Raw genomic sequence first — 27,316 nt, 5'->3', positions numbered from 1 at the left:
AGCAAGATAAATGTCCCTGAAGGACAGGATAAAAATATTGTAGCAAATGAAAGTCCAAAACACGTCTGAAACGTGGACGACCAATCGGTTATAAAGATATAGTTCCCCAGAAATAAAAAAACAATCACAAGCAAATAATGTCCCAGAAAAGACAACAATCACAAGCAAATAATCACAAGCTACACCTTTAGCTAATACAACCCTAAGAGTGGGTGCAGCCCAGAAGAGGCAGAAGCTCTTGAGGAATATGAGTTATCTCCAAATGAAGAGATATCTATAAATTATGCTTGTAATGATAAAGTGTTGAATCAGATAACAAAATCATCAATGATATATTTGCACTTTCGGTAGCCATTGATATTATCACTGAAAATGATGATTATGAACCACATTTCGATTGAGGAATGCCGAAAAAGGACTGGTTGGGTAAAATTGAAAGAAGCAATACTGACAGAACTGAATTCACTGTCAAAACGTAATGTTTTTGGACCTGTAGTCCTGACACCCAAATATGTAAATCATATAGGTTTCAAATGGGTATTCGTTAAAAAACGAAATGAAAACAATGAAGTTGTTCGCAATAAAGCTAGACTTGCGACACAAGGTTTCCTGTAGAGACCAGGGATCGATTATGAAGAAACATATTCTCCAGTTATAGATGGAATAATCATTCGATATTTGATCAGTTTAGTAGTTTTAAAAGAACTCGAGATGAACTTAATGGGCGTGGTCACTGCGTATCTATATGGATAATTAGATACTTATATATACACGAAAGTCCCTGAAAGATTTAAATTGCCTAAAGGCAACCCATGTACCATGTATTCACTGAAACTTAATTGAGCATTATATGGATTGAAACAATCTGGACGAATGTGGTACAATCGTCTTAGTGAATATCTGATCAAAGAAGGTCATGTAAATGATCGCATTTGCCCATGTATATTTATCATGAAAGGAGACAGTGGATTTAAGTTGTCGTTAACCCTATGGCCATGTTTGTGCGCAGAAATTGCGTGTGAATGGAATGTGTTTCCTGGGAATCACCATCCTGATAACAATTTGGCTCGCGGGAATGCAGGGAGAATCTTATTCCCGTGGAGTAGGATTCCCTCAAAATGGGGTAATAGCAAACCCATGGAGGGGGTGGGTTTGTGATTCCTATTCCCGGGAATGCTTTCTTTCAATATTTATAGACCAAATTATCCTTAATAAACATTGGAGTGTCTATTATTAAAATCGTCCTCCACATAATATCACAACTAAAAAAATTAAAAATCTATGGTTAGCCACCACCATAACAATTCTTTCTCTCGTTCGAACGTAACTCTCTCTTCCTCTCTAGTTTTTTTCCTTTTCTATTATTCTCTTTTCATTCCAATCGATTTCATGATGTTTAAAACTAAAAGTTTTTAGCCGAGACCTTTTATTTATTTTAAACAAATTCTTAAATACTACTTAAACTGGTGTATCACGTTATCATTTCATATCTACAAATTTGAACAGATAATACCGATCAAAATATATAACAAAGTTGGCGTTTTATTTATGTAGTTCAAGGATTAAAGGATATAATAGGACTTTTACAAAAATTTATGTTGTGAATCCTACACGAACCAAACACCAAGTTAGGAATCTATCGGGAATCGAATTCCTATTCTTATTCAAACCAAACATCAAAGTGAATGCTCTAATTCATAGGAATCGCGTGATAGGAATACAATTCCCGAGAATCAACATTTCATTCCCGCGCGCCAAACGTGACCTATATGTATCTTTTCCTCTTACCCTCTTCTCTAATACCATAATTTATGGTCTTCACTTCCCATGTTAATATGTATCTTTCCCTCTGCCCCTCTTCTCTATTACTATAATTTGTGGTCTTTCTTTTTCTTTTCTTTTCTTTTTTTGATGAAATATAATTTATGGTCTTTCACTTTGAGAAATAAACTTTTCTATGTTATAAAATCTGTAGTGTTTTAAATCAATAGTATCTTCTCTCTTCATCTCCATATCTATTATTATATTACAACACTATTAATATTTTTTTCCTTTATCTATTTTAATCACCTGTGCTATTAACTATGGTTGTTGGCGGTTCAACAAAAAAAAAAAAAAAAAAACTATGGTTGTTGCCATTTTGAAAAACAAGAAAATTCTGGGACACAAGATTTTGAGTTAATTTTTTTTACCCCAACCACCATCGTTCTTTTTCCACTTCAGAATAATCCTCCGAGGAAGACCATAAATTTTCCACCTACGAGGCTACGACCACCGTCGTCTCTCATCCCTCTCTCTTCTGTTCGCCCTCTACCAATCCGGCAAAAGGCCCCTCTCTCTTCTGTCCTTTCGCCGCTCTCTTTCTCCCCTTTTCTTTCCCCCTCTTCATCCACCAAGCCGGCCCTCTCTTTCTTCCCTCTTCATCACCCAATCCAGCAAAGGGGGTTCCCTTTCGCCCAAAGAGGCCTGCTGAGTTGAGGTAGGGGACCCCCACAACCCGCAAACTGGGGGATATAAGTGCAAATATCAAACCTTAGGTTGAAAATAATAAGTTAAGTTTTCCATTTCACCATTACAGAGGGGAGTTAAAAACACATCAGGATCCATTATGAGTTAGAGACTTATAACTTGGACAACAATCCCAGCTGCAGAGAGCTCCCTCGGCCCATGGGGTTTTGTAAACATGACCAACATTGTACAGGTTAATTTTGGTTTATGGTAGGCTACACAAAACATCCAAACCCACACACGAAATATACTAACCCAGACTAGAAGCACCCATGCATGGATGCTCTAAGTCAGGTCCAAATTCCCACCCAAATATACAACATCTAAAACTCACGAAAAACATGATTTCCCAAAGAGTGCTTGAGGGGCAATTCTAAAGCAAATAAGAAACCAGTATAGAAGAACTTTCAGATGCAGTAAAAAAATACCCGAACCCCCAATGCAATATTAGTTCATAACTCTGCAATTCAAAACTTAAATTGAAAAGAAAACAAAATCCAGATATTAAAGACAGACATTGTTCATATGTAACGACTCCCACCGCCTATCTAACACCCAATTCTCATGGAGGCTAGAAAGAGGAGATGGCAGAGGACCATAAAGACAACAAACTAAACATAACCGTTTCAAGATAAGACTAAAGAGGACCAAGTCTTTGTGATAATAGTAAAAATGAAGGTTGAAGAAATCTACCCCACAGTTGAGCTTCACAATTTACTTCTTCTTGGCAGCAGACTTAGTGACCTTGGCACCTGATGGGTCCTTCTTCTCGACACTCTTGATGACTCCGACAGCAACAGTCTGACGCATGTCCCTCACGGCAAAACGTCCTAGAGGTGGGTACTCAGCAAAGGTCTCCACAACCATGGGCTTGGTTGGAAGCATCTTAACCATACCAGCATCACCATTCTTCAAAAACTTGGGCTCTTTCTCGAGCTCCTTTCCTGATCGCCTGTCGATCTTGGTGAGGATCTCACCGAACTTCACAGCAATGTGGGAGGTGTGACAGTCAAGAACTGGAGCGTATCCGTTACCGATCTGCCCAGGGTGGTTCATGATGATAACCTGGGAGGTGAAGTTGGCTGCTTCCCTGGCTGGGTCATCTTTGGAGTTGGAGGCAACGAAACCACGCTTGAGATCCTTGACAGCAACATTCTTAACGTTGAATCCGACATTGTCACCTGGAAGTGCTTCCTGGAGAGCCTCGTGGTGCATCTCCACGGACTTAACCTCAGTGGTCAACCCAGTGGGACCAAAAGTGACAACCATACCGGGCTTGATGACTCCAGTCTCAACACGTCCAACTGGCACAGTTCCAATACCACCAATCTTGTAAACATCTTGAAGTGGAAGACGGAGTGGCTTGTCTGAGGGTCTCTTTGGCTCATTGATTTGGTCAAGAGCCTCAAGAAGGGTTGGTCCCTTGTACCAGTCGAGGTTGGTGGATCTCTCAATCATGTTGTCACCCTCAAACCCAGAGATGGGAACAAAGGCGATTTTGTCTGGGTTGTATCCAACCTTCTTCAAGTAAGATGAGACTTCCTTAACGATTTCCTCGTACCTTGCCTTTGAGTACTTGGGAGTAGTGGCATCCATCTATTAACAAAAACAGGACAGTTAGTACAATTAGTATATCATCTAACCAAGAAATGAACATCAAAATATCATAAGGAATACTAAACTCATCACAATAAAATATACCTTGTTACAACAACAGATCATCTGCTTGACACCAAGGGTGAAAGCAAGAAGAGCGTGCTCACGGGTCTGTCCATCCTTAGAGATACCAGCTTCAAAACCTCCAGTGGTGGAGTCAATGATGAGGACGGCACAATCAGCCTGAGAGGTACCAGTAATCATGTTCTTGATGAAATCACGATGTCCTGGGGCATCAATAACAGTGCAGTAGTACTTGGTGGTCTCAAACTTCCACAAGGCAATATCAATGGTAATACCACGCTCACGTTCAGCCTTAAGCTTGTCAAGAACCCATGCGTACTTGAATGACCTCTTGTTCATCTCAGCAGCCTCCTTCTCAAATCTTTCGATAACACGCTTGTCAATACCTCCCAACTTGTAGATCAAGTGACCAGTGGTGGTCGACTTTCCAGAGTCGACATGTCCAATGACGACAATACTGATATGAATCTTCTCTTTACCCATGATGAGCAGATGCTACGATACTGCAGATGCCAAAACACAAACATGAGTACATGCAAATCAGAAAACTATAACATTGACAAAGAGGTAAACAAAGCTAATCCACAGAACAAACAGAAACCATATGCTTCACTTAACAAATTAAAGCATCATACTAATAAACTACAATTGCTCATCATCATCATAAAGAATAGTAAAACATCAAGTTAGAGATCCAAAGTACCTAACCAATACGAGTATTTACAAATAAAATATATAGAAAACGCGGATCAAAACACATAAACCTAGAAAAATTCAGCAAGAGAGATCTACACTGTTGAGAAAACTAAATTATATTAAGGCAGATCTCAGATAGAAATAGGTTACGTACTAGCAGGAAGTATAGATAATAAACTCCATTAAAGAGAATCATCAAGAAATATAGATCTAAAATCACAAACTGAGATCTGAACAAGTTTTTATCAGTAACCTAAATGCCTTGATTCGAAAATGAACAGAACAAAACAAATCAAAATAGAAATAGACTATAACAACAAGATCAACAGTTACATAAATATAAGAATCAGTCACTGATGATAAAGAAGAGACTCAAATGCATTAGAGAGAAGAAGAAGAATATCTCACCTTCTAGAGCGCCTCGTCTAAAACCCTTAGCCAATGCGAGAAAAAGAAAACGATAATAAGAGCAGAATAGGGTTTCGGAGGCAAGACCCAGTACTTATATGTGACCTAATTTAATTTTTCCAGGATATTTTACAGAAATACCCTTGAATGGAGTAGTTAATAACAAAAGTATTCTCGGCCAGCAGGTCGGTCGGCCAAGAGTTTTCTCCCTTTCCCTTTCCCTTTCCCTTTCCCTTTCGTGGCTTTCGGCAACATATGACCTGTCATGGAGGACCTTTTTCCCAAATTACCCTAACCTTTTTCGTCATCCACTTTACAAATAGGCCACCGCTTTGGGGAAAGTAAAAATGCTTCCGGAGAAGACGGTGGAAATAAAAAGAATAGAACCAAACGCCCTTTATACGTCGCCGGTAGAAAGTCGCAGGGCGGGTGTTGCCGACAACATAATCTTTTATCTCCCCTTTCTCTCCTCTCTCTCTCCTATCTCTCTCTCTCTCTTATGTTTCTTCTCTCTCTTCTCTTTTTCTCTCTGTTCTCTTTTTCTCTCCATCTCCGGCGAAGGGGCTTGTCTTCAAACCAGATCCCGTCTGGTCTGCAAACCAGATATCGTCTGGTTTGCACCAGACGAGCTCCGGCGATGGGGTTCCTCCCCTTCGCAATGGAGAGAAGGAGAAGAAAAAAAAAATTGTCGCCGGAGATGGTGGAGTCGTCGGAGATGGTGGAGTTGCCGGAGAAAGGAAGAAGAAGCTGAAAAGGATTTGGCTGTTTGGGGGAAATAGAAAAATCTAATTTTTTTTTGTTTCCACCCAAAACTTCAAATCCCGGAAAATTTCTTTATTTCCCCGTAACACCGGCCTTCCAAATATTTGGGTGGAAGAAAAGTTGTGGAGGAAATTATTTTTTGAGGTTTCAAAGATTTGTTTTTACTTTTAACAACTTCTTTTTCTTTACTACCACTTAAGCACGGGGAAATGGCCGGCCGGCCACAGAACTAGACTGCCTGAAATAATGCCTGGGTCGGGTTCACCTGGGTCGTGAAACCCACTCCCTATACGTATATAACTATACAAGGACCAACATTGAAAATTTCACCACTTCTCTTTCTTCTATCTCTCTATTTTTTTATGGGAGAGAGAGAGAGAGAGTTAGCGGGTGAGTAAGAGAGTGAGAAGACAAACCTTTCAGTTGTTCGTCGGAACGGTGGTGGACCAAAGTTGTGTAACCGATGGAAAAAAATGACTAAAAGCAAATCTGTAAATTTTTAGACTTCCAGAAAATTTTCCCCACATTTTCTCATCCACCCAAATCCGCGACTAAATCATATTCCCAAATAGCACTGCCTTTATTTCTAGTATCCTGGCATGTGGAGTAATATTTCCTCATTCCAATTTTGGGATCATTTAGCCCGGCCAACAGCATGTTTAGAAACGTGGCATGATAAATTGATAGGGCGGGAAGCCAATAAAGTAATAAACAGCGTCATATAACTTCAATAGTGGTCAGGCTTATGAAAGTTACAACTTAACCCACCAACTTCCTCAAGACACCAAAATTGTGTTTCCATTACTAATGTCTTGTCCATATCAGGGGGAGAGGCCAATTGACACATCGTGTCATATAATTTTCAAGGACCAATCCCCTCTTCCCGAACACTACTGTCGGGAATATTTTTTGGAAGATGAATACTCTTCCAAAAGCTCAATCTTCTACAAGCACGCGATCCCTGGACTCCTACGTTGCTGTGGAGTTTACGGTTTTATGTTCTATTTCACTCTCCGATAGGGGTTCTTTTCACCCTTCTCTCACGGTACTACTTCGCCATCCATCACAAGGATCCCATAATGCGCCCCCAATTAGAGAAGTAATAGCAAGAGACTAGGTGCTACCTGATCTTCAAGTACCACTCGATAAGAGCAGTGTCTCGAAAATATTCAAGGATTTCACACACATCCTAATATTGCCCCAACTTTCTTAGAATGGTTCAGCTTCTTCCCTTAAATAGACAGTGGGGCTGACCTCATTCCACTATCACTTTGGATTACCTGTGTCTGTGCCTGATATGGGAGCATAAATGTGAGATAATAGTATTCGGAGGAGTTTTCAACAACCCCTGGCTAAAGCGGTTAGCGAGTTAGTTTCCACCCTGGATATCTCTTGTTCGAGACATATTTACATATATTACCTTTCCAAAGAAAAAATTCTGAGTTTCACCCTCTCAAGATCAACTTAATCTCAATGATTACTGGATAGCAGCTCTTATCTTTAATGGAGAGGTGAACCATGAAAGCACACATTGCCAGGAATGTAATACTAGTCATGGAAGATCATTTATTTACTATAAACTTAGATGCTTCTTATCTTTCTGTCTTAACTAGCCAAAAATTATGTAGGTAACCAATGGGGATGGGAATAGGCCATCAAAAGATGCAGGTCAGCAGAGGCAATGTCAGCTCTTCAACCCCTCAGCTTTGCCATTAATTGCTACAGGTGCTAGGGTCGGGATACAAGGAGACTCGATAGTTTGATAACCATTCGAGCTCACTAGACTGCTAAAAGAGCGTTTGAAGAAGGCAAATAAAAGTTTTTGGTTTTTGATAAGTTACTATTCAGCCATGTACAACGATCTGATAATGGGAAAGAAAGTTTTTGGTTTTTGAAGGGACTATCCGTTCAAGCTGAATGGACTGCTGAATGGATCATACGTTGAAACTAGCCCACCACAGCCTGCAAGCACAAGATAGGGATTCAACTATGGTTTTCACTCCAGTCGCATATGAAAAGAAAGTTTTTACAAGTTTCAAATAAAAATGTGTTCAAAATTAAGTGTTTTCAATGTATGTACTTCTAGTCGTTATCCTTGTCCCATGGGATCAAGGTTCGCTACTAAACAACATAAAGTAATCCCAAGATGAGTAACAAAAGAACTAGGAAGCTGGAATACGTACTAACAAAAGAACGTGACCAAAACAGGGTCATCATCTGTAGTGTAACAACTATTTTATCAATTAGAAATGGTTTCCACAACTCTTTCCTCATCAATGCTTTTGATCTCATAAACCGTAACCTGTTTGAGACCGAGATATTTGGCCATGATGTACAACTCCTTTATCAAACTCCAATGACATGCATCTTGATTAGCCGATTAGGTGCTTGGCTTCTTTGCTGGGGGACCCATGCTACTGTTATCAGCTTTCCGTTTGATACCTAAGAAATGCTCAACCTGAAATGTGAAGATTGTACACATTATTTACACAGAAATAGAGGCAGCTCATATCATGTGGGGATCTTGAAATTTCAAACTAAATCATTCGCATTAACCTTAAATCATGACATTAAACTATAACCAACAAATAATTCTAGGTGTGATAAAAATGAGTTTCTTTTATAGACCGTAATCAACTACGCCATTCTATCACTGTAATGGATTCCTTTAGAGTTCAATAAAATAAAAGAAAAATAATTGAGGCCATTTAGCAATAAGATCAATGGAATTTTTTTGTGAGTAACTTTCAAATAGTAATAGATCCTGCCATAAAATACCTTTAGGTTGCCCCATATTATGGTGCAAGGTAATGGTAATCCTTTCCTAGTCATAAAAAGACGGTTAAAATACTAATATGTGCACGCCCGATATAAAAGAATCCATGTTTACAATCAGCCCCTCAAACCTCGACAGGAGCAGGCGAGCAGCTCAATATGGCCCATGGAGACTCTTCTGAGCAGCAGCTATTTTTCGTATATTACTTAGCTACCTGTGTACATATAGTTACTTTTAAAAGCTATATTTGCTTGTAGCTTAAGTTATGTAGCTTTCTAACTAAATTAGGTCCCCGTTATAGACTAAGTTTACACTATTTTTTCGTAATTTTTGTACACTGTTAGGAGTCCTATAAAAGGAATCCTAAAGTATACTACCTTGGTTGGCATGTTGTAGGAGTTTTATTAAATTTGGGTCCTTTTTATGCAGTTTATCTATAGCCCCTATTTTGCCTTTTAATTCATAGAGTCAACATAATTAATCAAAGATAATACAAATGGAATGAACAGACTGACCTTCCTGTCGCCAAGCATGGGCGTTAATCCCCCGGGGAGGTCTTCAGCAGTGGAGAAGCCCATTCTAGGATCACTTGTTTGCCTGGAAGATGGTGGAAATAATTTTCAAATTGATATCAACACGTTTTACTAGAGAAAAATGAAATGTGCAGAATTCATGCTTAAGCAAAGATCTTCTTTGTATCCAGAATGCCTTGAAACTTCACATGCTTAAATTTTCAGTAAATGAAAAATGATAGCCCTTATATCTTGGCATAGTTTCATCCCTAGTTGGGGGAAGAAAGAAAGACACCAATGAGCAAATGGGGGGTCCCGTATCTATCACGACACAACAACATATGAAAGGGAGAAAAGTACATACCCTGGTTTAACATGTCCACTGAGCACAAGATATGGTGTCTTCATCCGGGCTTGGGCTTCCCTCATTCTCTCTGTTGACTCGGATGGCGTATCAGAATTTTTCATCTTCTTCAACTTCATTTCTTCTTGGTATTGTTTCATCCGTTTCTCTTGTTTCATTTTGCCTGGCCCTTTTCCATGGAATTTGTGAGAAATCATCCGGAAAGCTTCTTTTGGAGTCATCTGGGAAGGTAAAGAAAATCAAACAAGTATTAATACAGTACATAATCAGTGCATTTGAACATCATATCATAGAAACCAAACTTAGGTCAGAAAGATGTAGTACTAGAGAAAAAGACAAAATTGTCCTTCAGGAAATAACAAAGGCCGCCACTAAACAATTCAAACATGATCATCGTGTATGTTCAGTCAAATATCCACATGCCAACTTCTATCGTGTTCCCTTTAATTAAGTATACCAATTGTGTTTTTTATGCATATTAGAGTATTGTGACTGTCCAGGCAGATCGAACTTTTGTCATGGATGTTTAGACAACAAGCTCATAAGACATACCTCCTCTGCCCCTATGCTGTATGCTACCTAAGGTATTTTACAATGATCTGAGTTATAACTTCATTTACTATCTTATTTCATAGTGTAGCATTTCATTTAAGTTCAGTTAATAAAATGGGGTCTTAGGTCTAAAAGCTAGAAATACTTACAATCCGGCCAAACTCATCCCTCCTCTCAATTTGTATCTCCTTGCTCCCATCATTTTCATAAATCCCCACAAGTTTACTTTTCTTCTTGTCCATATTCCTGCCACCCCATTCTACAGTTTCTTTGAGAGTTCCCCGCTCTTTAAGAAGCTGGAGTGCACCAGACAAACCTTTACCAACAGCGACTTCATGAATAGTCTCATCTGGGGCAATATCCTCTTTCTTCTCATTGACCAGGTTCTCATCTTTGTTAGCATCGTTTACCTCTGTCCAACCTCCAGTATCATCTTTTACTTCCTCAACGGCTGCTCTCGGTATTTCTTCGTCTTCCATGAAAACGTCTTCAGCCTCAGGTTTTTGAGTTTCTGAAAGAAAAAACAACAAATAGTTAATGCAAATGCGATTAAGAGGGTAAAATCAAAATTAAATAACAAAATTGATATCTACGATCTGAAAGACAAGAATAAGGTACCAACAAAATCAACTAAAAAGTCACCACAAATGTGATAGGTGAAATTCATGTCAATTAATACAACAGAAACAAAATATATAGGATCCTCTTGTAAAGCCGGAGATAGTGGACCAATAGCATTGAACTACTTCAGAAGAAATGATATGGCCATAGTTATCAGTCAAGGAATGCTACTTGTTACTTGAGCCTCAGGAGCAATCGTTAAGCAGTTTTTTTACCAGAGCTATCAACAGGAAGAGCATCCCTCCTAGAGTGAGTTTCTTGCTATGGGCCACTTTCATAGAAAGAATCCCTAGGGCGGATCTTTTGAAGAACAGGGGCATCCAGCTAGTAAATAGGTGCGTGATGTGTAAGTCAGCCGAGGAATCCATAAATCACCTGTTCATCCATTGCGGCATTGCTGATAATATATGGTCTTATGGTCTTATTTCATTGAATCCTTGAAGACTCAATGGTGCAGACCAAATTCTATCAACGACATGGTCGAACAATGGGAGGGGATCGTCAAGCCGAAAGCAAAGAAGGTTGTCTGGGAAGTAATCCCGGCTGCAATCATCTGGAATATTTGGAAGAACCGAAATGACAAAATCTTTAAGGACTCAAATGATCACTCGAATCTTGACGTAGATGATGTAAAAGGAACAATCTATAATTGGATTAGATGCGTCGAGAAGTATATATTGACTTCTTATGCAGACGTAGTTAGTAACTGGGAGACTTGGATACTGTGACATAGCAGGATCTTAGCTCCCCTCTTGTACAGTTTTTCTTTTGGCTATATATTCAATATAATTTTCAAAAAAAAATGGCCATAGTATATTGTTAAATGGCTCATTCATTTTAAATCATCTACTTTTGTAAACCATATTATCCCACACATTTCTTTGGATAGTTATCAACATAAGCTAACCCAGATAAAATTATATAAAAGTGACTATTAAAGTTGAAATCATCAGTTGATCTACTATTTAGCATTCAGCTTGCATCTATTAGGTGGAATCACTAAAATGCGTCTACAATCAACAAAGCGATAAATCAAGATGAGACTATGAGAGTATGAGATAACAAGAATTACCTTCATCATGCTGAAGACCCCAGACAAACTCATCCATTTCCGTGAAGACAACCTTGTCTTCTTGTGTTACTCCAGCTGTGGGCACTTGGACATCTGTTGATTTAGCAATAGCTAGTGCAGCAACTGCCTGAGGAACAGATGTCACTGTCTCATTCTGCTCTTTTAAAGCTAGTTTTCTAGCTCTCTCTAATGATTTGTGGAGGTCCTCATCATCGTCTCCGAAGATAGGGTTGTCATCCTCATTCACTGGAGCCACTGGAAATTGCTCCTGTCGTAATGCTTTAGATGCTTCCTCTGCTTTGGCTAATGCTGATTGGTAAGCATCACTCCTCTTTTGTGCATCTGATCTTACTTGTTCTTCATTGACAGACTGCATCTTCGTGTCCTTCCTTGAACCAAGATCCGCCACACCCAACCCAGCAGATATGGCTTCTGCTTCAAGGGCATCTAAATCCAGTTTATCTTTCTTCCTCAGTGATTTTTTCTTCTTGGGCTTTTTAAATTGAAGCATCTCTTCTGAGGTATAGTAATCCGATGTCATTTTTCCTGTTGAGTTGAGATCTTCAAATCGACTGCTTGTCGAACTACCCTCAAGCCTTCTACGGAGCTACAAAAAAGAATAGAACAATTAAGTAACCAGCACGGTAGCCCGTGATGAATATGATATCAGGTCAAAGAAGATAGATACCTCTTCTAGCTTCCTTTCTGCTTCCCCAGTAAAACGACCACTTTCATCCAAAGTTATCCCCTGAAAGAGAATTAAGATGAGATTATCCTAGAATTATTAATGGAAAAAGTATCATATCATACCCGTGGTTTAAAGTTTGCACTAACCTCATCTTCAGCTGGATCATCATACTGCGGAAGCATTTTCTTTTCAGCAAAGGGGTCATCGTTGAACCTAAATGATATGAAAGAAGGTAAGATACGTAAATCTTTTGAAATCAATTCCAAAAAGCAAAAATAACTAATCTTACTTGTCCGTATAAATTCCGGTCTTTTTCTTTGCAGCTCTGTAAGCCTCATCTCTTTGTTTCTGCTCCCCAATCTCCACATTTTCAAGCATGTCAATCTCTGAGATAATGTGTTCCAGATTTAGGGAATCTATGAACACACAAAACCATTCCAAATCTGAAAAGATAAAATGCAGGCAGAAAATACCTTCATTAATGTCACCGTCGGCAAGTATGCTCTGATCTTTGAGAGTCAAAACAACTGCTCCACCTTCGATTACTTTATCAAGTCCATGAAGAACTTTAACGCCAGCCAGATCCTCTGTTAGCAATTAAATAAGAGAATTATAATGTGCGGCATCACAAGTTACATAATACTTTTTCTAAGGACATATATAAGAAATAGTACTTGAACTCAATATCAAAAACTACATGTGGTATAGGACAGTTCGGCTCTAATATCCACAAATAAATGTTCGCTAAACCTAATGTCACATAATCTTCTCCAATTGATTGACTCTTAAAACCGAAATGAACTGGAACACTTGAACTCATGGATACTACTGATTACGTACGTATCTTTAGCCTCCCAAGAATCTAAACGTTAGCTATAACAGAAAAATAAATATCCTACAACAAGGTCCATTTTCAAGCTTGAACTCACGAAACGTGAAAACTATTTGTGCTCTAAGTTCAAGACCATGTACACGTATTGGGCAGATTCATCTAGCATAATATGTGACATAAAAATCGTCTACACTTCACTATTAGATCAGATGTCTAATTGTCAACTTTGGAACACAGATAATGTTCTTTGCTCTTAATGAACATAGATGGTCAGATCCCAAAGTCCATCTGAATACTGCCACTGGCAGTGCTCTATTATGTTACTAAAGGATATGTATATGCCTGTCAAATACACAGCCTAATTCATGGAAGCCTAGACAGTGTTAGGGACCTCGGTCATTTATAGCCCTCTCCTTGTGTAAGGGTCTACCAACCCCTTGACAATAGAATTGATAGTTGTGGAAAAAAAAAAAGTTGATATCAGGGACACAATGAAAATGGTATAAACCTTGTCCACACTAACAGCTTTTCCACTGTGTAAGAAGTATATCCTTAACAAATCCCTATTGTGTTATTAATGAACCTACTTGAAGATTCTGAAACACATGTTCATTCATGAGGAACTCGGGGAGTGTTATTAATGAACCTATTGAAGATTCTGAAACACATGTTCATTACTGAGGAACTCAGGGAGTGTGGCACTGTGTGGGTACCCCATGCCTTTTACCACTATTGCTTGTCCAAGGATCTCCAGTCCCCTCAGTTAAGTACCTTAAGAAGTTCACGGCTTTCTCATTTATTCCATTGTACATATCATATTTCCTAACTAATGGATGTTCTTCACTTAACAAAGTTTAGTTTATTTTATCATTTTACTTTACAATAAAGAAGTGTTCATGAGAATTAGACAATTTTTGCTCTTGCCCAAAAAGGATTTCTCTTAAATGTTCGCTACTTAAGTTTTTATCAAAAAGTCATATGGTTAACACGTACTTGAAATGTGTTGAGTCAGACCCTCGTCTTCACTTTCATCTTGTCCGATGTTATCCTGCGAAAGACATACCAAACACTAATATTCAGTAACGAATACAGAAAACCGTAAAATCTCATGCTTGAACATTAGAGTGTTTTGCCTTTTATACGCTTCGACGATGCTTTCATTAACCATTTCACTGGAAGACCTAACTGCCTATCAACGCCTCTAATAATGCAACTATATACCCGAAAACGATAGGGTTAAGCCCAATGAAGGATGCCAAAATTAATTAACCAAAGATAAAAATGAAATAGACAATAACCAACCTGCTCCTCGAGAACCTTCAAACGATGAAGAGATTTCTCTTTCTCAGAACTTATTTTTTCCTCAATCTTGCGACTCTTATTAACCCAAGCAAGAACTTCAGAAACATTTTCAGATTTCTTCTTCAATCTTTCTTCCTTCATTCTGCAAAAAAAACATCCTTGTTTAAGGAAACCTATAACCTATCCAGTGTAACAAATGGTGTCTAAAGAAACCAGCATAAATGGTCAACAATAAACTTCAAAGCTCTTAAGGACTCCTAGATTAAGGGAATACATTATAAGCAATTCTAGGACTGCTAAATTTCTAGGCATCTATATCAGTCAAGGTAATAAACCCACATCTGAGTTGAACTTACTGGTGAATATTTTCTTTTTTGAGCATGAGCTTCCTATGAGTAGGAGATGGGCTCATCAGATTATCTTAGTCTGTGACACTGATTATCGTAAAAACAGAAATTATGCTTCTCGGAAGTACTTTATAAAATTCAAATAATAAGACAACATCTACGGCATTCTAAAGAGAATAATCTTAAGAAATTGGACTTATAAGTTATAACATCAATGAACTAAAAATGTACTTACTCTAAAATGCGCTCCTTAATCTGTGAAGTTGATGTCTGAAGTCCATCTGATGCGCCTTCACTCTTTTGTTTCCGCTCTATGGTATTGACGTCACCCTCACCATGAATTCCCTTCTCGTCTTTCCTACTATCTTTAACTCTATCATTACCTTCATCCCGGTTCCTTACACTCAATTTATCTCTATCTCTGTCTCTAGACCTCTCTTTACCCTCATGATCAGTTATGTCCTTGTCCCTGTCCTTACCCTTAACCTTCTCCCGCATAGTTTTATCACGGTCTTTGTCCTTTTCTTTTTCCTTCTCCCTCTCCCGATCTTTATGTTTCTCTCTATCTCTTTCCTTCCCCCTAACTCGTTCCTTATCTCTATCTGCATCTCTATCTCTATCTCGATCCTTTCCCTCTCTACCTCTCTCATGATGCTCCTTTTCTATATCTCTCTCCCTTCCATGGTCTTTATCTTTTACTCTATCCTTGTCTCTGATCTTATCCCTCTCTCGATCCTTGTCTCTGATCTTATCCCTCTCTCGATCCTTATCTCTGTTCTTTTCTTTATCTCGCTCATCTACATCTTCTCTTCTATCTCTACCTCCATGATCCTTTTCATCCCTTCTACTGCTCTTATAATCCTTGCCCATTATCTGCAATTCAAATACAACACAAAAACAATGTTTAACCTCAAAAACTAATTTAAAGGAGGAAGGGAACAGAAATGCGGAAAATTAAGAAAATCACCAATGCAGAAATATCAAGAACTAATCCAAAATAGACTATTAGGGTTCACCGATGAACTAGGACAACGCTATGAAATAAGCTAAATTATGACAAAGCTACATAAAAGAATCAATCAGAAAAGAAGTAAACTAATCCAATAAGGTGGGAGTAAAGAACTAATAGGGGAAAGGGTATCATATCAAAACTAAAAAAATAAGAAACTCTATTAAGAGAAAATAGTTCTTAAGAAAATACTCTTAAAATCATATGCGACACTTGGAGTTTCTAAGATTGAGTCTTGCTTCGGAGATGCTCTAAGTGCTTGCGTACCGGGTACAGTGATCCCTTGACAAATAAATATTTTTAGGAGGAATAAATTGCCTGAAAGGGCTCGGAAGGTCTCTCCCTTACACTCCCTTACAACGACATAATAAATCGGCTACAAGTTAAATCTATGAACATGATATCAGTAGCCAGTTGAAAATATTCAAGGTCTAGGAAAAGATTACAGTCAATTCATTATTGCTATAGATAATACAAAACCAACAACTAAGTTTCCGGAACTTAGATCAAGACTAATTCACCATTAACACTGACTAAAAGCTCAAGAATCTCATGAAAAATTAACCTACTTGCAGGGGCGGAGCCAGGATTTCAACTTGACCAAGGCTAAGCTTTAATTTTATGGTAGCCAAAATGTTTAACTAAAAGTCACTATAAGTAGGTTTATACCTAGGATACATGTAAAAGTGTTATTTAAAGGCAATTTCTAGTGACAACAATAACGAGCACCTCACATTTATGTAAATTTTCTGAAAAAGAAAATTAAATAGTTCACAATAGTTAAAATTTAGTAATACCTGATCGCGAAAATGATCGTTTTTCCCTTCCCGTATCTGCGAAATAACTTGGCCTTCCAATCTGGTACCTGACAAAATATAATGTTTCATGGAAAAGCTTGAGACTAGAAATGAATTGATTCATTAAAATATTCGTATACTAATATAAAACTCTAAGTAACATTTACATTGACCAATGTGTACCTATTTAAAAGATTTGCTATATATCTCATGAAGTATGATAAAATACGTACAAAAGAAAGGTGGAAACATAAGACTACCAAAAGATACAAAAAACCACTAAGATGAAATATTATCCGACAATCAAAAGAACGCCACTTGAGATATATAATCGTGTTACTTGAGTTGAGCCCTACGATCTTTCAAAGAATAGAATTCAAACTAATGAACTAAAGCTAACTATGAATCAATTAACAATGTCAATGGATGAGTATTTAGACATCAAGTCACCAACTAATGAATTAATTTCAAACTTCTCTAAGATTTATAACTTATAAAGTAATAGGAATTTCATCAATCCTCCACCTCCAATTGTCCCTAAAACATTGGAATTGCATTGATTTAGGCTATGGTTTGTCTAATATCTCATATAATATCTAAGTTACAAAATAGAAGACTATAATTTCAAGCTAGAATAGGAGAATACTAGAATGGGAAACTTGGAAAGCCCTAAAATTGAAACATCTAACAAAATTAGAGACTCTAATTTCATACTGGAATTGCATTGATTTAGACTATGGTATGCCTAATATCTCATATAATATCTAAGTATCTAACTTATATAATAGGAGACTATAATTTCAAGCAAGAATAGGAGAATACTTAAATGGGAAACTTGGAAAGCCCTAAAATTGAAACATCTAACAAAATTAGAGACTCTAATTTCATACTAGAATTGCATTGATTTAGACTATGGTATGTCTAATATCTCATATAATACCTAAGTATCTAACTTATATAATAGGAGACTATAATTTCAAGCCAGAATAGGAGAATACTAGAATGGGAAACTTAGAAAACCCCTAAAATTTAAACATCTAACAAAATTAGAGACTCTAACTTCATGCTAGAATTGAAACATCAAACATGAGTGAAATTGTTATAACTAATAAATTAAAGTACTAACCCTAATCCTTGAGAGAGAAATTGAACATTTGAGATAAAATAAAAAACCTAGTTGGCTAGTTTCTTAGAACTCAGAAACTTGGCTCCTTGATGTCTTCACAAAATATCCTTGAGAGAGCAAGTAAAGATTGGAGATGAAGTGAATCAAGTGATGAACTGAACATGAAAACCCTAGAGCTTAGAAGTACTCTCGGTTCCTTCTTTCTTTCGGTTTGGGAAGTTTCCCCTTCCCCTTTCCCTTTCCCGTGAATGAGGAAAGAGAAAAAAAATAAATAAATAAATTTCACCCGACTAAACCCTAAATTACCGATACGACCAACACAATATAACCAAGAAACAATTAAATAACAAACATTAATCAAACTTGAACTTAGTCGGGTGTTCAAATACTAAACATTAATCAAATCATTTCTCTAAAACACCAAGAACAAACTGAAATTCAAATCAGATTAAGGTTTTCGGATGAAGAAAAAGAAGATTTCAAAAAGTATCACATACCTTCTCTGATTTTGGATGATTGATTGAGGGATTTTCAACCTCTAACCATCAATTTAAGGTTTTGATTTTGAATTCCTTGTCTTTTCTATTCTCTTTAAACACTTAACCCTAAAAGCCCTTTGGTTTCCCTAAAATCTCTCTACCTCTCTCGAAGTCGTTCCTTAGCTTGTCTCTCTATGGTTGCCTTCTCTTTGTGGTTGCTTTCTCTGTCCAAACCGTAGCCAATTAACCCGAATTGCTAATGGTTGCCGACTCTGTAACTCTCAAAAGAACACGGGAAACTTAGGGCGTGGGAGAAACGGACTCGGGAGCAATTTTTTCTGATTTAATCCCAAAGGGTCCCTAATATTTCTCTAGTGGGAACAGGCTGAGCAAAAACCGAACCAAACTGATCGATTTTTGGGCCAAACTGATCGATTTTTGACTCGGTTCGGCCAAAAAAACAAACAACCCAAAATCAGTCTGGTTTGGCCTCCATTTAAGTTTCTAGAAACTGCCCAAACCGAACCGATCGAATCCTAAAGAAAAATGAAATAATAATTTGTAAAGTTAGAAAGTGTTAAACTAAAAAGGAAAAAAAATTAGAAAACCCCTAATCAAGTCTTCCATACTATTATCCGTCCTCCTTCCTAGTTGTTGTTGTCGGCTTCATCAACCATCTATTCAACTTGATTGAAAGGTTTTAAAGGTAAGTCTTCACTGATTTTCTTTTTACCACAATCTATTCTTAGTAACTTACAATTATTGACTTTGTATTCGCACTTCTACTTTTTTTTTTGGATGGTGGAAAAGTACGATGAATGTTTAATTTTTATTCTCGGCATATGTGTGTAATGGCGGAAAAGTACGATGGGTTCTTAATTTTTATATTCGGCATATGCACTGAAATTAATATTAATTTACAATTTTTTCTAAATTGTGTTCGGTTAAACCGATCAATCGAACTCAACCGAGTCGAACCTTGTCGGCCGGCCGAATGATCGGCTCGACTTCGGCCAACGATTTAGTCAAACTGCCACTTATTGGCTCGGTTTTGGCTCGAGCCAAAACCGAAAAAGATCGACCGGTGCTTGCCCCCTAGTTCTATTAAAATGTGTGTTGTGAGACACTGAACGTAGATTTCTATCAAATGTGCTTTTTGAGATGATGTGAGTAGATAAGTCAACACGTTAGAAAAAAAATGTAAAAAAAAATGATTTTAGTTTAACGCAATTTGATTTTACAAATCCGCAAGCTCATAAAAGTCGGTTTGCTCAAAGTAAACTTATAATTCAAACATACAAACTCTAAACTTATAATTCAAACATACAAACTCTCAAAAACCGAGTAGAGCAATTTAATTTTGCAAATCTATTTGATTTTACAAATCTACAATGTGAAAATAATTTAAAACTAATACATTCTAACATATAACATTTCGAATTAAAATATAACCGTGAAAGAGAGGAGATTAGCATAAATGTTTACCCCTTACAAATGGAGGCGGAATATTTGTGTTTTGGTTGTTGATTTGGGGAGATAAGAATATTATCCGAGGTGAAATTTTTAAAGGGAAGATGCGAATTTTAGAAGATTTTTCGGGAAAACAAATTTTAAGCGTAAATAAAACATTTTTTTCTTTTTCATAATCTTCTTCAATTTCGACCACCATCACCACCACCATTTTTTCTTTTTTTTTTCTTCCTCCTCTTTAACCTCTCTCTCCCTCTTTCTCCCTCTCTTCATTGGCTTTTCACTCTCTTTAGCTCTCTGGACCTCTCATAGTCTCTCTCTCTCTCGCTTTCCCCTATCTTTCTATCTCTCTTTCTCTCTCATTATCTCTCTTTCCCTCTCTCTCTCACTATCTTTCTATCTCTCTTTCTCTCTCATTATCTCTCGTTCACACTATCTATCTCCCTTTGTCACTCTCTATCTTAGATATGTTCAGCTTCAAGGTTATATACTTCTGTTTACTCTTTCTCATCTTCATGGAGTGAACTATCTCGTTGGCTATGATGATATGAAGGAAATAAGTTAGGGATAGTGGTGCTCTGCTTTGGTTTTATAGTCACTAGTATACTTTGTAGGTGTTGAGCGATGAAAGCACTTAAATCTCGATTATTCTCAAACTAGTTACCATCTGCATACCTAAGAGTAAATTGAAGGATATATGTCCTTGGAGTCTGAAGGTATATCCTTCTAAAGGAATGTCCTTCGACCAAGATGGTTATGCGTATGATTTGGCTCATAGGATAATGATGACTTTATTGGAAGATCAATCAATCTGGTTCAATTAGGAGTCGTAATGCTTAGCTAGAAGCCGCTTACGATTGTCGGATCACTTCGGTTATCCGCAGCTAACATAGACCGGATCCTATAACGGGTTACACATAAGAATTGGTAACTAGAACAGTGAGAATAGACTGATGGGAACTTGTAAATAGATGGATATGATCCAACCTAAAAGATAGAAAGAATCGGGCTTGAAGAAGTCTGAAAAGGTAAAAACCCAATTTTAAGGGGCAACCGGGGATCCCCTTAAGGGGAGATCCCTGGCCGGCCATTATATAGGGTTGGGTCGGACAGAGCAAGGCCATTAAGGGCTACTCTGGCCGGCCATATGAGTGCGAAACCCTAATTAGAGTTTTCCTCATAAAAGAAGTCCTTGTTGGTTTAAACACTAACTTGTGCTTATCTTTTCTGAAAGAGACTTTTTAGGATTCCATATTTGAGTAGGACTCTACTAACGTAATGTCTATATAGAGGCTCATTATGAGTTCAGAAAAGGTGTGGAATTTTCTCAGAAAAAATCATCTCTCTCATACATCTTAGAGAGAAGAAGATTTTAGAGAAAAGGTTCACATTCTATTTATCAAGTCTAGAAGAAGCAGTTCTTCATCTCAACCTTCAAGAAGGTCCTAGTTGACTCAAAAGAAGGGAGTTCGAGTTATACAATTCGGTGTCTCATGTAGAGGAACTCCACTTGAAGCTCTTTATCTTCTGAATACTAGTCGGAATTTAGTTCGTGGGGAAGCGAATCCAAGTATTCTTCTTCATTCTAGTTCTTTGATATGTTCATGTATAGATCCTGGGCAACCTAGTGTTAATCATGAGATGATTGAGATTCCGCTACCAACACTTGTAACATGATTAGGTTATGTATTAGATACGTGTAATTCCCAACATAAATATATATAGTTGTTTGCCTATGTCCAACAACCACTGAAGCATGAAAATATTTTGTGTTTCTATCTCCTAAATTATGGTGTCATCAGTAGATTTTAGCTTCCAACAAACTGACTGTTCTTTTAGATGGTGATTCAGTTTAGTGATCAGAGGTGCAGTTTGGCTATGATGCTCACATTTCTCTATTTGGTTAATGAGTTTTTCTGTTTTAGCAGTGATCCCATTGTAATGATGGTTGTTCCAGTAAGCTAGTTCAGTCAGGAGATAAATGAACTTGTTGCAAACTAGAAGACAGGGGGCTTCATCTTTGTCTTTTGTAATAAGATCACCTACAATCATTGTTGGCAAACTAGTATTAATTGTGGAATCATTGTAGTAGTGTTTGAAATTTTCCCACAATTGTATAATTCAATGAGTTGTTTTATTGATAAATTGAATTTTAAACTCTGAGCATCTGTGACTACTAAATATAAGGTGGGTAATATGTGGACGACAAAATTTTATTCCCCATAACAATTAGAAAATATATTGGTCAACTAAAGTTAACCAATTTTTTATGAAGTCTTTGTAGCCCGGATAATTTTCTTAAGAGTTATTTCCCAAATATCCCCAACTAGTCATCACTTCTGTTTCCTCCAACTCATCACTTCATCTTCACGCCACATCCTCATCCTTGTCGACAAACATTGTCGGCCGACCAATTTCGGCCGACAACCTTCAAACTTCAGTTTTTTTTCTCTTTCCTCTCTCTAAAAAGAAAAAAACATTTTTTTTGTCTTTTCTCCTCTCTCTCTCTAAACACTCCGGAGAAAGGGAAACCCTTCGCTGGAGATAAATCTGTTTAAAAATAGTTTTCTTGTCATCACCTCTCTCTCCTCCATCTCATCATCTCTCTCTGCCACCTCTTCTCGACACCTCATTATCTTCTCCTACAAAGGTCGTCGGCCGAAAAATTGATCGACCGACGACCTTCGCCGGAGAAGATGATGAAGTGTCGTGAAGATGAGGTGGCAGAGAGAGGTGGTAAGATGGAGGAGAGAGAGGTGATGACTAGTTAACGAAGTTATAACGGTAATTGAGAAAGGGGGCTATCTGTGTATATTTGATAAAGTATGGGGCTAGGCAGGAAGTTGGTTCATCATTATCAGGTCTTATATCTGTTAGGGTTTTCTAAAAGAAAAAAAGAAAGGAAGAGGAAAAGAATGGGAGGAAGCAAAAGATAGGGAGAGAAATAAAGATAGAGATTAGAGAGAAAAAATGGATGTGAATGGTGGTCGGAAGTGGTGGTGGTCGGTGACCAGAAGTGATGGCGGTGGTCAGAAGTTGTGGTGTTGTTGGTCGAGAGTTATGACATGGCGGTGGTCGGAAGTTGTAGTTGAATCAAACTTGATTGATCGAGTCTTTATTCCCTGAATAATATTTTGGATGCGCAAAGCCGCGACCATGAAAAATGTGTGTCGCAGTGGATTTAAGTCAAAGTTGGATGGAGAGGGAAATTAAGCTAAAGTTGGGGTAGGTTTTAATTATGGGTTGGTTTTTAATTTGGTAAGATAGGTTGGGGCTCACATTTTGTCTCACACAATCGGATGCATGACACTTCCTCACCCTTACATATGTTATTTGTTTCCTCAAAAATCTCTCTAAAACTGTGATATATTTTTAGGAATCTCAAAATAGGATATCTGATAAATAGGGGTAACTGTCAGAAAAGGAGTTGATTTTTGTCTGTCAATTTCAACAATGGACACTAACAAATTAGTTGCAAATGTCCAACAATTTTTTAATATAAAATATGCTAATCTTGACAAACAAAAATCAATAGTCAATAAATAACAAATGAGAAATAACTTTATTTTATTTTTCACTTAAAACCACAAATTAATTTTTTTTATCCAGAGACGTAAGCATACCGAAACCTCTGCAAAAATAAAACAGAAGTAGGGTGAAAGAGGGTCACTATGCGTGATAGAGCTAAAAGGATAAAACACAAGACCAAATTTCCCATTATAAAATACGAAATAGTAGAAAGACATTAGGCTAAGATGGCGCATAAATAAGCACAAAACAATATTTCAAGAATATCTATATATTTGTTTTGCTGACTGGGACAAAATGAATGTTTGTTGACTGAGACAAAATGGATGCTAGTTGGGCGGGACAAAATAAATGTATCAATCTCATCTTTTTCTCACTTTTTTTTATTACAACTCATCTTTTCCCCACTTAATCTCTCCTAACACAACCTTTCATTTCCCCGCATATTCAAAATAAATGACACCTAACATCCAATATTTAGGTTTACTCAATTTGCAATAGTCTCAAATGTAATCCAACGGTTTAAAATGAGAGTGACAAGAGTAACGAGACAAACAAAAAACTTCAATTATTGAAAAGAAGATTAGTGGTGCATTTAAATCAAAAGCTAAGGTTGAGAGGGGTTATATTGAGAGACCATTTTTTTCTCCTTCTTTCTCTCATTTATCTCACATATATTCTCTCGCATGATTTCGTCTCTTGATTATCTCTCTCCCATCTACTATGCACTTTTTAAATTTATCAACACAGGATATTCGTGCATATACAAGTGCTCGATGGAAGTGTTTGTGCTAGAGGCGCGAGTTATATCTAGTTACTAATAAAAAAATCACTCTATTCAATCAAAAGCTTTAGCCATATCAAGTTTAAGGCTTTCGACAAAAGAAAAGTTTAAGGCACATATACATTTGATTACCATTTATTCTTAGGGTCCGTGGGTATATAGCCCAAAATAATGTTCAAAAAAGGTTTAGGGTCCAATCTTCCCAAAATATGGATTTTTAGTCCTTTTACTCTTTGGTCAAAAAACCCTTACCATCTCTATTTTATTTCCAGTTATGTCTCAACTCTATTTACACGGGATTTCTAAATGTGGGGCCGAGCGAATCTTGGTAACGGTTAAATGAAGCGTGATTTTTGGATTATTTCCGTTTACAACAAAATCTCTTAATCGACTTTCTCTCTCATCAGTTGTACTGTTTAGTCAAAAATCACAACTTTCCCAAATTGAAACGCTCCAAAATCCTAACGAGAAAATTGAATCGCCATCTTCCAGAACGTAAGAAACCGGCTTTATTCTTCAACTTTCTTAATCTTGCAAGATTCCGATTCAGTTGAAGAGGTATCATCGCCATTAAAACGAAAAGGTTTCTCGATTCGTTTGGGTTTCGAACCATCATCACTTTCAGGTGAAAATCTATATAAAACCGAGTTTGCATGGTTATTTTTCATCATAAAACGGTTTGTTTCAACGTTATGGTGAGATTTTGGGTTAATTTTTATGATTTTTTCTGTTGTGACATAGTTTCTGATGTTCAAAGCTTCGTCATAAATCAATTTTTAGAGATCTGTTTGATAAATTATGTTAATTTCTGTCTGTATAACTTAAACTACTGTAAAGTATGTATAATTTATTCACAAGTATCCGTGATTTACCATAGGATTCGGTAATTTTTGATAAATAACCAATGATAACAGCAAAAATTTAAAAGTTTTTAATTGATCAAACCTTGTAATTTCTGATAGTGGTCATTTATATGAAAGAACTTATATTGTATACTGATATACAATAAGTATGTTTTACAATGGGATTTAATGATGTACAACAAATTATGATATACTAATGATAAAGTATAATTTTAAACGTTATATACCTAAACTGTAAATACGGTATTATGTATAATTTACAATAAATTATGCAAACTTTGTGTAAAATAATGAGACATTTATCACAAATAATGAAATCATGTTTCATTTCCATGTCTTTCAATATGAACATAGAATCGCATTTCAATGGTGCCCATCCATGCACTATCCATTTGCAATCTTCAACAGGACACACAACAGTAACACGCTTAGAATCATTCTTTATGAATTTGAAATCATGACCGGTGTTGATGCTATATTGCCTAGGAGCATATCGAAAAGCTTTTGCACCCCCAGGAAATAACTGTCCTGGTTATGTAAATATCTTATCCCAATCATCTGATTTCAGTTTGATTTCCTTATTTTGATTTGATGATTATGCCTGGAACTCCATCTGTGATAACAAAGTGAGATAGATTAATTCAAATAAATTATATATACAAGTATATTATTTGCAGTAAATTATATGAACATTTGAATAAATTACATGTACTTTACAGAAAAGTACACAGGATTTACATATGTAAATCAAAGATGTTCTAATAATAAAACGAGAACTGTTTTGATATTAAATCATACATAATGTTCCATAAATTACGTGTGATTTACACAAAATAATATAATGTTATTCGTAAAAAAATTGCAGAACCAGAACATATATCAAGTTCTCAATTTGATAAACATCGTAGGGAAAAGTTTATATAATTTACGTTACATTATGGTAATTTATTCTAAAGTATATATAATGTTAATTCTGTTATGAGTAACCGTGCGAAAGAATCACGTTTCATCAATCTGTACGGGAAAAAAATCAGATCTGAAGAAAATTTGAATATCATACTTTGCATAAACTCCAAATCTATTGATAACTGATATGACGATTGATTGCAAACAATAAGTAAACTCGATTTGTAAGATTTAGAAATGAAGTATTAATCTCATCAAGATCGTGATCATTAATACAAACTTTAGAGAGAGAAAGACAATAATAACTTTCTTGATCTGAAACAGAATCATCAAATAAGAAAATCGTTTACCTGATTAACAATTAAGATGATGATTTTGAATAGCTCTAATGATAATGAAAAAGTCAATGGAAGATTTTCAATCGAAACATAATCAAAAAACATAAAAATTTGATTTGAGTTTTACCTGAACTTAGAACTCAGTTTTCTGTTTTAATGGAGGATAGTTTCAGAAGATGAAGATGTAGAGAGAGAGAGAGAAAGATAAGACGAGAAGGTTTCGGTTACAAAGTTCTCTGTTTTAATGGAGGATAGTTTCAGAAGATGAAGATGTAGAGAGAGGGAAAGATAGGACGAGAAGGTTTCGGTTACAAATTTAAGGAAGATAACGATTTCTTTCTTCCTTTAGAGCCGGTAATTGGAGAGATAAACAGGGAGATAAAAAAGGGAAACGAATATTGGTTGTTTTGAGCTTAAATTAGATCTTATATATATGGAAGGTTAGTTTAGGTATTATAAATTATTTGGTATTCTAGGGATTTGTGTTTTCTCTCTAGATGACACCAAATGGACTAGATATCCATTTGTATTATTTTTTTGGTTTTGAAACCCTTTATAGGATTAGAGAGGACTAAATGTCTTATTAGGGTCCGTTTTTTGGACTATAAACCCAAAATTTCTTATTCTTAAGTTGTGTTTAATATCACTTATTTCCAAATAAATAAAAGAATTTACGTGGAAAGAGGTATCTCTTTGGTACAAGATGTACCGCGACTTTATTTCCTCACATTGTTTATTTCCGTGAAGTAATACAATCTTAGTTTCTTTAGCTCCTACGAAGAAGTTCCTATGGAACCGAAGAAGATTTGGTTTAAAAATATGAGAATACTTATAAACTATTCGTATTTTTTATTCATCTAACACCTATAATATGTATATCTTTTAATCTCTTCTTC

At 36.6% G+C, this 27,316-nt stretch overlaps 2 protein-coding genes and 1 long non-coding RNA gene across 5 annotated transcripts; 1 reads left to right on the top strand and 2 right to left on the bottom strand.

Moving 5' to 3' along the window:
- Positions 1-2,955: 2,955 nt before the first annotated feature.
- Positions 2,956-5,584, bottom strand: LOC147558324 (elongation factor 1-alpha). Its single transcript, XM_086659985.1, has 3 exons — positions 5,293-5,584; positions 4,210-4,691; positions 2,956-4,104 (listed from the first exon to the last, which is right to left on the bottom strand). The coding sequence occupies exons 2-3, from the start codon at positions 4,669-4,671 to the stop codon at positions 3,223-3,225; spliced, it is 1,344 nt and encodes a 447-aa protein (XP_086516111.1). The 5' UTR covers positions 4,672-4,691; positions 5,293-5,584; the 3' UTR covers positions 2,956-3,222.
- Positions 5,585-8,066: 2,482 nt separating this feature from the next.
- Positions 8,067-19,053, bottom strand: DOT2 (SART-1 family). 3 transcript variants are annotated; one of them, XM_086659982.1, is made up of 14 exons: positions 18,550-19,053; positions 16,927-16,994; positions 15,356-15,993; positions 14,774-14,915; positions 14,465-14,519; positions 13,113-13,226; positions 12,929-13,025; positions 12,786-12,852; positions 12,640-12,699; positions 11,952-12,558; positions 10,408-10,769; positions 9,707-9,927; positions 9,346-9,427; positions 8,067-8,512 (listed from the first exon to the last, which is right to left on the bottom strand). In XM_086659982.1, exons 3-14 carry the CDS (start codon positions 15,988-15,990, stop codon positions 8,435-8,437), a joined length of 2,520 nt encoding a protein of 839 aa, XP_086516108.1. In that variant the 5' UTR covers positions 15,991-15,993; positions 16,927-16,994; positions 18,550-19,053; the 3' UTR covers positions 8,067-8,434. The 3 variants fall into 3 exon arrangements, with proteins under 3 accessions (XP_086516108.1, XP_086516109.1, XP_086516110.1); XM_086659983.1 differs by lacking the exon at positions 18,550-19,053 and adding an exon at positions 18,053-18,533; XM_086659984.1 differs by lacking the exon at positions 18,550-19,053 and adding an exon at positions 18,100-18,364.
- On the top strand, positions 13,625-15,914 carry LOC147558323 (uncharacterized). The gene is made up of 2 exons (XR_015234346.1): positions 13,625-14,277; positions 14,325-15,914. It is a non-coding gene; the product is annotated as an uncharacterized LOC147558323 (long non-coding RNA).
- Positions 19,054-27,316: the final 8,263 nt, after the last annotated feature.

Source organism: Eschscholzia californica, unplaced genomic scaffold, assembly GCF_041429995.1.
Source record: "Eschscholzia californica isolate CP2 unplaced genomic scaffold, dmEscCali1.0.p SCAF_2, whole genome shotgun sequence".
NCBI lineage: Eukaryota > Viridiplantae > Streptophyta > Magnoliopsida > Ranunculales > Papaveraceae > Eschscholzia > Eschscholzia californica.
The sequence above is the reverse complement of the archived record's forward strand: the minus strand, read 5'-3'. Positions and strand labels throughout refer to the sequence as shown.

Bases quoted from the DNA above. Each gene is read 5' to 3' on its own strand.
- DOT2 (XM_086659982.1), bottom strand. From the start codon at position 15,990: ATGGGCAAGGATTATAAGAGCAGTAGAAGGGATGAAAAGGATCATGGA. The intron at 14,520-14,773 runs GTTGGTTATTGT...TGTCTTTCGCAG, and splicing joins TGAAGGTTCTCGAGGAGCAG to GATAACATCGGACAAGATGA. The intron at 9,428-9,706 runs GTATGTACTTTT...ACCATCTTCCAG, and splicing joins AGTGGACATGTTAAACCAGG to GCAAACAAGTGATCCTAGAA.
- LOC147558324 (XM_086659985.1), bottom strand. From the start codon at position 4,671: ATGGGTAAAGAGAAGATTCATATCAGTATTGTCGTCATTGGACATGTC. The intron at 4,105-4,209 runs GTATATTTTATT...TTTTGTTAATAG, and splicing joins TGATCTGTTGTTGTAACAAG to ATGGATGCCACTACTCCCAA.